This window comes from Berghia stephanieae, chromosome 1 (genome assembly GCF_034508935.2).
Source record: "Berghia stephanieae isolate SIO BIC M18660-M18661 chromosome 1, UCSD_Bste_1.3, whole genome shotgun sequence".
In the NCBI taxonomy this organism is placed as follows: Eukaryota; Metazoa; Mollusca; class Gastropoda; order Nudibranchia; family Aeolidiidae; genus Berghia; species Berghia stephanieae.
The window spans coordinates 13,315,186-13,325,185 of NC_088360.1; the positions used below are offsets into that span (position 1 = coordinate 13,315,186).

General features: G+C 37.3%; 1 protein-coding gene across 1 annotated transcript in view; it reads right to left on the reverse strand.

The window, feature by feature from the left end:
• Positions 1-10,000, reverse strand: part of LOC144968335 (glutamate receptor U1-like) — a 45,261-nt gene that overhangs the window by 30,241 nt on the left and 5,020 nt on the right. Inside the window, exon 3 of the mRNA XM_078906618.1 lies at positions 668-841. Within this exon, the coding sequence (XP_078762744.1) occupies positions 668-841 (174 nt within the window). The remainder of the gene's footprint in view (positions 1-667; positions 842-10,000) is intronic.

Sequence of the window (10,000 nt, forward strand, 5' to 3'; positions counted from 1 at the left end):
ACCTGTTCAAACATTATTTCAGAGATCTCAGGATTATGACTTTTGTTAAGTTGGAGGATATGTTAAACGATCGATAAAATCTCATATAAAATCGGTTACGTCAATCTCAAGCCTACATAATAATTAGTTCATATTTAAAGCACTTTTTGTGACTATGGTCTTGAAGCAGTATAATTCTACTTGTAAACAACGCAGGGTTAGCTCTACAAAGAACCAGCTTGCATTATGACATGGAATTTCGCTGCTTTTGTTTGTTTTGTTTTGTTTTTGGGGTTTTTTTTTTCAATGCCATGGACTAACATGTTTAATAACTTAAACGTTGCGTCAAACGACTGGGTCGACGTGTATATATATGCAGGTCTGACATCCGAACCCAGTTTTGGGCCTAGTTTAACATTGTTGAAATGGACAATAGTTTGCGTCTTTTTTTTTTTAGACTTCCATTAGAACCATGACCCCATAAGGAATTGGGTTATCAGACCTGCAAAAAAGTGCACGTCGGACTGGGTTAATATGGGAATTGAAAAGTAGACATTACAACTATAGGGCCTACCTAAATTACGAAACGGATCCTACACATTTGAGTCAATGAAATCATAATAATATTTATGTCAATTCAAAAAAACATATCCGTAGCATATGAATAGAAATAAATTTCCATACTTACTGTTGGGCATTTGATTGGTTGAAAATTCCATATGATTGGCGCAACAATCACAACATTGTCAAGTCTTGCGATTTCCCTCTCGAGTTCATTTAAATGCTTGTTGGGTGATAAAGTCAACCATCTTAAATGGTGCTCAATACCAGTTTGTTTTGTTATATCCAAGAATTTGCCAAGCTGCAAAAAGACCAATTAAATTGTTATCTAATGAACAATTCGAATTTATTATTTTAATGAAGTTACAAAAAGTATTAGATAATCAATGATAAGGATTTAACCCCCCCCCCCCCCCCACCCCCTTGATAATGACTTCAGACTTCAGTCAGTGGTCAAGCACGTATAAAATTTCAATTTAAGAAACATCCTAACTTTTCTTAAATCAAGAGCTGGTGTGTTTGTGAAAATAAAATGTCTTTAAAAAAAAATCACGATAAGGATTATCTGATGCAATATACAAGCTGAGAAAGTTGGTTCTCTTACTCCACTGTCCTTCAACATGCTTGTTTTGGTCTGCCTTGCTTTATTTTGCTTTTGGGTGTCCCGTACAAAAAATAATCATAACAAAGTGGCATTCAGACTCAAATGGCGTAGCTTAGCAAATAATTTTGGATTGCTTCAAATAGTGTAATAATAGTATTCATTTAGTACTTCACAACTTTGAAAATAGACTCACCGCGCTTTATAATCTATCTTTTCCCTGATGGAAAACGCAATATGATATAACATTAGACGACACAAACAGCTCGTTAAGTGCTTATACATTTTTCTGACAAAGACAATGCTGTCAAAAGCAGGGGGTCCTCCGAATTTTACGCCCATCTACGATGGTACGATAAGACAAGGAAAGTTGTATGAAATGCCTCTCACAAAAACATAACGCCTGACCAACTGTTGAGCAAGAGAACTCATCAAGTTCGTACAAAACACGTCACGAAAACGCACTGGTCGCCCATCGAATACGGTACATCTTAGCCAGTCTCGAATTATGTTCATTCGGGGCGGTTAGAATGTAATAATGTGAAATATCACTGAATCTAAACTTCTTTCTATACTCCTCATAGTGACAATGTTGCGCGTTAAATCAATTTTGTTATCAAATGTTATGAATGTAGAAATCCTAACAACAAGCTAGTTACGTCTCTGGCTTTCAACTATTACTTGTAAAAAATATTTATGTCAAATGTGTACAAAGTGTTCAATTTGCTGAACCCAGATAGGAACAATATTAATATTTAGCATTCATTACGTCTAGTACAATCAAAGTTGTGTGCAAATATTCGTGATAATACATAACACGGTTTGACAGATCGAAATGAGTGATCCTGTATTTTGAAACCGACTATAGTAAATAGGCTTCTCACTACCCTAGCGTTTTATTTTTCACGCCAGTCGTTTAGTAAGAAGGCAATGGTTTAAGCCAAAAGGGAGTTTTAAATCTATTATAACAAAAAGAGTTGAAAAGTAACATGAATCAAGTCATGTGATCAAATGTCGGCAGCCATTTGTACTTGTATTCGGCAATCACCGTGGCAGCCAACATTCATGGCTGAATTATTACTGCATAAGGCGGTCACTGCGTAACGCAGCTAAGGTCACGGCCATTTGTTTCTGGGACAAAAAAAAAAGCCCCTGGAGTTGTCTAAAGCGGCCAGATGATTTCTGTAATTGACAAAAATAACCCCCTTCTACTGGTGCGAGTGTAACAAGTGCAGTGAAACTCCAAAACCAATTAACATTTTCTTCACGCTATCTGCTTGGCTTTGTTACGTCCTGACACAATTAATCTATTTTAAATTGCAAAATTACATGGCAGGTTGGTATTATATGCCCGTACCCAGTGCAAACATGCTTGCTGTTAGCTTAATGATCACGCGGAAAAAGGAAATGTGAAGATAAATCGCGTCTTGTCGCATTGCCAAAGTGATCTTGCCAACAATTTGGTAACCACTGACTTTCAAATGTGTCGCCCATGTCATATAATAACAAAGGGGCAATTGTACAAGGCGGCCATCTACAGTATAAGCTAGAAAGCAAACATTTTATGTCCATCTCAATTGACTGTTCCTCAGTTTTACGCCCTCTTATTTCCACAATGAGAATCCGGGTCGTATCGCTATCTCCAATTGAAAGTAAACATTTTATATTTATCCACCAGACTCCAGACGATCATACCCGTAGGCTAAATGACAATGCGTTGGTAAAAAAAAACATTTGCCAATAGACAAATCAAGGGCCGAGGGCGCTTTTTAGATTAAATGCAAGAGTTTATTAGTATTAGGGGCAAACAATGATTGAGTCGTGATGATCATTATAACAGTAAATCGGAATTAGACATGCCATACTCACGAGTTGGGGTCCCGCTATCTCGTTGGGAGAGCACTCGTTTCACACATAAAGACAACATATTTTTTTCTGAACCCCTGTCCATCCAGGAGTGATTGGGTTGCTGGGTCTGTTAGATCTAGAGTGCTTTTGCGATAGACTTTGGTCATATCCAAAGGATAGCAAGCAATTGGTATTGTCCGTTTAAGACAATAGAAACTGGGACAAACTCCGGCTCCATGGCCCTGAAGAGCTACCTACATACTATGTGAGGGAGGACGAAGGGAGGAAGAGAGAGAGAGAGAGAGAGAGAGAGAGAGAGAGAGAGAGAGAGAGAGAGAGAGAGAGAGAGAGAGAGAGAGAGAGAGAGAGAGGGGGGGGAGGAGAGGGGCGGGGTGGGGCGGGATCAAAAACATGCAATTAAATCGAACTTGTAACTCTTAGAAATATCTGACGTGCACATAGCGACCAACTATCTAAGCAAGACGGACGCCTTTGTGTGGTCCCATGGGTGGCCGCCTTATACAAGTTCGACTGGATTTTTTTTCATCACAACTTGACCTTGACATTGACAATTGATAACTTGACCTTGACATTGGGAATCAATCGAATATTTTTTTAACGTCTCCATATACACACTCAATAAAAACACACATACAACACACACACACACACACACACACACACACAATCACACTCACAAACACAAAAACTAAAACAAATAAACAAAAAAAAAAAAATACCCCCCCCCCCAAAGTGAACAAAAATCTCCCTCCCAAAAACAAACAAACTAAAAAACACACACACACACACACACACAAACAGAAAACAAAACAGATAATGTGTTTCAAACGAATCACACAATTTTTTGAATAACTCTTGTCTCCATTATACTTGTTAAATTTTCTGATCTTTTTCTTTATTTCGTCGAAGCGAATCGACTTCAATCTCAGCCGAGGTGTCCTATGTATATTTGCTGTTCTGAAAAAGTAAATTGTTATAGGCACATTGTTGTTGCAAAGGAAATTCTCTCAAGCCAACGAATAATATTACCAAATTATAGTTAGATACCGAAGCAGCCCGAACGATCGACTGACCGAACACGTGATTAATTTTTTCTCGCGTTCTCTCGTCTAATCTCGTCACTCCGGAATAGAAAGAGGAGGCGGAGATTATATGATATAACGCAATGAAAGTTCTGTCCGATGAGGTGGTGGGATATCACCTCTCCAAAACTTACCTTATAATATGAGATCTTGAGATTCTTATCCAATCATCGATTTCTCGTTTGACAGCTCGCTTGTAAACAGTTAGGAGATCATCTCTTGCTTTATGGACAGGCGGCTTTGCGTAAAGGCGGTGAGTGTTGTATACATCAAAGAGTATCGCTGAGCGATGGGTAAATAGTGGTTGTGTAACCCAAAAGCCATGCCGACTCAACTGCAATGTCTTGTATGTAATAGTTGCGTCACCATCTCAACGCTCAGGAATTAATTAGTGAGGCAGGACTCTCAGTATATATATATATATATTTTAAAAGCAACGCAATAAGTGTTTTAAACGCTTTTGAATCACACGAGATACATCAGTGTGCTCGTCGCATTGAGAATTGAAAAATGAGATATAAATCAAGAAAATCAACCGGAAAATAAAGAAATTATCATTAAATTCAAAAATTTGAACAATATTTTTTTCAAAATCAATCTACTAAAAAAAATTGTTATTTCTAAGCCTATTTTTGTGAAACAAAGATAAATGTTCTCCTTTTCGCAAGCTGATTCAAACAATGTGGTTTTCAAATTTATCGTATACAGAGAAAGATGTTTTTATGTAATCCCTTTCACACACACGCACACACACACACACACACACACACACACACACACAAACATATACAAACAATACACAAACAATACACATCCCTCGTCATCTATTGCCTATATTATTAATGTTAATGTATACATCCCATGCTGATTGTCACTACCCCCCACCCCCCACCCCCCACCCCCCAACCATTTCCACCATCCAAGTACCAGCGGCCTTTTCTCTTTGATGTCGTATCATGGTCTCCCGAAGCCCAACACCTCGGTCGTTTGTGGGTCAAACCCCTTCCCCCCCCCCCCCACCTTCCCCCGTAATCAATTTATAATTTTCTCTCCGTATCTAGGGTAGAGCGACACATGCACAATTATATACTATTGAATGACACTGACCTTGCCTCTCCCCTAACACATGGTAGGGGGAGGCCTGATGTAGTTTCCATTCTTTCCTTCTCCGTTTCTTGTCAGCTGAAGCCAACAGCAACCCAAGCTATCCTCTATCACGTGACCTTAGATCCGATGTTGCATATCGCTTGAGAGCCTTCACGCCCGATCTCGTTCATGGTCACGCGAGAAGGCTAGGTCCGTTCGGATTCGGCGTTCGGCGTCTCGATCGGCCCGATTTCGTTAAAAGCCTATTGTCTCAACAAATTCTCACTCGCAACTCGCAATCGGAGTCGGGATTTAAAAAAAAAATATCTTTAGCTTCCACACACCAAAATGTGTACTTTGGACGATCTGTAAATTTAAATTTGTCTTTCAAAGCCAGTATCAACAGAACACCTTACGTTTGTTTTTCCTTCCGAAACGAAGATCTAAATCTTCAAACAAACAAGGCTGCTAACAATGGAAAAAAAACTTAGTATCAAAACGCTGTCTCGCTGGTAAGCCATATGTTTCGGACATATTAAGATTTGAAACCAAATGTTAATTTAGTCAATCTTCACTAAATTTAGTCAAAGTTCACAATCACCGAAATTGCTTTACGCACTACGTGCTTGGTTTACATAAAATGGGCCCCGTGGATCCCAATCTCGTAATCACATTTCCTTTCATTGTCAGAAAAAGGTAAAAAAAAAAAAGAAGAAAAGTTATAAGGCGCAATATCCATTAAACGTGCTCGAAGCGGGGTCCCTAACCAATAGCAACACTTAAATATGTTGGACAAGATATGATGCACATGAGGCGATAATACATTCTTTTTTCTTTCCAAGGACTGTACTATGCGCCGCTCAGAGCGGGACTCGAAACCTGGACCTTCCGAACCGAAGGCGAGTGTCATACAACGCATAGTCACGCATAGATAGTTAAGTCAAGGGCCACCATTCGGCTTGTACTTTGGGCACCGTTCACCATGAGTTTAAAGGGAATTACCCCTGTCTTTTTCTCCATTTAATTTTATTTCTATGCCTGTGTTTGTTAATGCATTTAAACGATGGTTATCTTCAGAACACGTCTTTTATCAAAAACAATCATCACCCTTCCCCAAGGGATTCCATTGTCCATAATTTTATTCCACAACAAAGGCGGTTTAAAAATACATGGCATTCTACAATGTCACCGTGTTATTCCACGCATCACTGTTTCGAAACATCGCGACTAACATTCACAAAATAAGGGGCCGACTGATTTTGCTATTTGGCATGTTCTAAATGTAGAAACGACCTAAACTCTGTATTACTGTTTTCGATTTCTCACTCTTTACATCGCAACTGAACAACTCAAAAGACATCTACTTACTAGGCATAGGGCCGAAGAGCACGAGCTCAAAGGCTTTTGAATCAGACAGAATATTGACTTTCTAATACATAGACAGGGCCAGTCATTTCCGTTAGTAACATTATGCAACTACCCACAGCACTGTTTTCTCGAACTTCTCGGACATGCAAAAATTAAATGTTCGAGGAAACCGTAGTTTGAGGAAATCGTACATTGCCATGATGTTTGATTGGGAGGGGGGAGGGCAGTCGACCAGCGGTATGGTCTTTGCTTCGTACTCGAAAGATACCTAGTTCAAATATCCACCGTGTTATGTGGCCGTCAACAAGCCACCTTTCCCAAGCTCAATTTGTGGCGCTGTGTTGGGGTGACACCTGGGTTATTTCAGTCTTCCCTTTGAATAAACTCTAAAACAAAATTTCGCATGAGGATGAATAAAGGGAACTTTATTATTATTTATCTTTTTGATATGTTACAAGGTATATATATATATATATAATATATATATATATATATATATATATATATATATATATATATATATATGTATGTATATATATATATATATATATATATATATATATATATATATATATATATGTGTGTGTGTGTGTGTGGGGGGGGGGTTGCTGTATCACAGCATTTATTTACCGCCATAGCCAACATGAGCACATCATGGCATGTGGCATTGAAATTGGAACTAATGGCGAAGTGATACGGAGTGCCTGTGTGTGTGTGTGTGTGTGTGTGTGTGTGTGTGTGTGTGTGTGCGTGTGTGTGTACGTGTCTATCATACGGCATACACATACATGCAGATACAGAGGACACATACATAAGTAACTGTCAATCGTAAGTCATCAGTGATGGTCGAATCAAGGGGCGCAATTAATAAAAAATAACTTTAATTATTTAAAAAAAAAAACGGTATCTGGGTGAAAGTTTGAGGAAACCGTGTTCGAGGTATACAGTTGTTCGAGGAAGGAATGGAATGAAAACAAAGAATAACAAGGAAGAAATTCGGGATATTCCAATTAATGCGGGGAAACCGTGTTCGAGGAAATCGTGCTGGAGTTTATTCTACCGTACCCTGACACGACTCATTATTACCATTTTGTTCAGAAAACCAATTTCGAGTGCGTCCGACTCTTATCGTACAAGCGCCATTTGCTGTAATTTATTTTAGATCCGCCCTTCCGCTATCCTTGGGCTCAACATTCTAATTCGAAGTGTACGTATTTGCAGGTCTGATAACCCAAATTGTTATGGTATCATTGTTGTAATGGAAATATTCTCAGACCAACACAAAAATGGTATGTCCATTGCAGAAATGTTAAAGCAGGCCCATTATTGCTTTCGGCTGTCAGACCTGTGAATATGTGCACCTAGGTCTAACCACATTCCTGTTATTTGGCAGGAATATTTATATGACCTAATCATACATTATAAGTTTTATTGTAGACGCCGCACTGTTTTCCCCCTTTTATTTTGTAAGTTATCTGACCAAAAAGGACAATATTGTTTTGTTAAAGCCAGACAGTATCTTCACCACCGTATTGCAACTTTCTCAGCAATAAATTATTGTTATTATTACATTGATTGATGAAATTTGCTACAGTTACATATGACCAAGCCTTCTTCACCCCCCCCCCCCCAGAATTAATTAACAACCTCCACTTTCATTTAAATTAATCCTCGACGAACAGTTTAAATAGAATTCAAATAAAACTTTAATAGAATATTTGCTCTTGACAAGTTAAATCACAGTTTTGAAATGAACTCGTTTCAAACCACGAAACACGTTACTGAATAAACAGCTAGGATCATTAATCGATAATTCTAGTTGTAAATAGTATCACCACGATTCCATCTTAACATACTACATATCTGTTCATAGTATAAGTAGGTCTATGTACATCCATTGTGCAAAAAAAAGTGGAATATTTAAAACAACTATTGAGTACTTTTATGTGGGCTGTACATAATGGTTGGAGCTAAATTATATAGATACGAGTAAAATTAGTGATAAAAAATATTTGAGACTGAATTACCTAACAATATTGATGATGATGATGATGATGATGATGATGATGATGATAATGATGATGATGATGATGATAATGAAAATGAAATAAGGAGATCCCCAGGAGATGGCTTGAGAATGCTTTATATGACCTCCGGACGGCTCTCCTGGGCCGCCAGACGGCTCCGGAGGGCAATTAGTTGGTCACATTTGTTCTAATGGGGTCCACACGTGAGGAACCACGATTCCAGTTCAATATACTAGGTATTCATTCTTGATTGATCCAATAAAATCACAAAACAAAACTTGTTTAAGATGTGCAATGACGCGCTTTATATAGCAATGGGCACAGTATTGATATAATAATAATAATAATAATAATAATAATAATAATAATAATAATAATAATAATAATAATAATAATAATAATAATAATATTTATTATAAAGTGCATGATCTAGACCACGCCATGTTTCGTGTGCTATACGTCAGCGATTCACACCATTCACAAAGGCACATTTCCCACAACCTCACACAATATGTATTTAGAAATGTATATGAAATAGGACAACGTGACCTTCTATAATATGATGTGTTCAGTTTATCGTCATAAACAAAAAATGAATATAACAGATTCAAAAACAAATTTTAAAAATACAAAACTCGGAACGTTTCTGGCTCAAAACCCTTCTTCAGCAAACAAAAAACAATGAAAACATAACAAATGCATAACCAAAAAAGAAAAAAAAAAAGACAACAAACAGATAGATTGTAGATCTGCCGTCGTTCTGTTTTTTTAGTTATGTATTTATTACTTTTTATGAAATATGACCAAATCATCATGATGATGTCAACACTTCTAGATATACATCCAAATATAAATTTTAGCAGTTACCATAGGTACAATTTTTTTGAAACCAGTTAAACAAATGTGTCAATTAATCAATGTGATAATTTAATAGAAAAAGGAGGTGTTAAATAAATAGTTTATTTTTCGTGCACAACTGAAGATGATAATTCCTCTCAAGATGGTTGTGGTGTCAAAGTTCTGTTAGTATGATAAATTGCTTCTTTTTTCTCTTTTTTTTTTCTTGTATTTTATAAATGGAGCACAAATACATGCGCCATATAATAATTAAGTCAAAAGGTAGAGCGTTCAATAGAAAAAATAATATACGATTCTTACACTGTTGCTTTTTGGAATTCCTGACGTGATCCCAACCGTTGCACGAGCTTTCGAGTGCGCGTTGGGAACAAAGTTCGAATTCCAAAACGCAAGAGTGTAAGAATTCATTTATTCTATCACTCAATCGACTCTTATTTCGTCATCTTTGAATAAAAGATATCCTCGAACATTTAAATGATACTTCTTCTTAAGAATCTGAATTTTAGTGAAATTTACGCTTGATAATCTGACGTCACAAATTATTATTTAAACATGATATCATGGCGCGA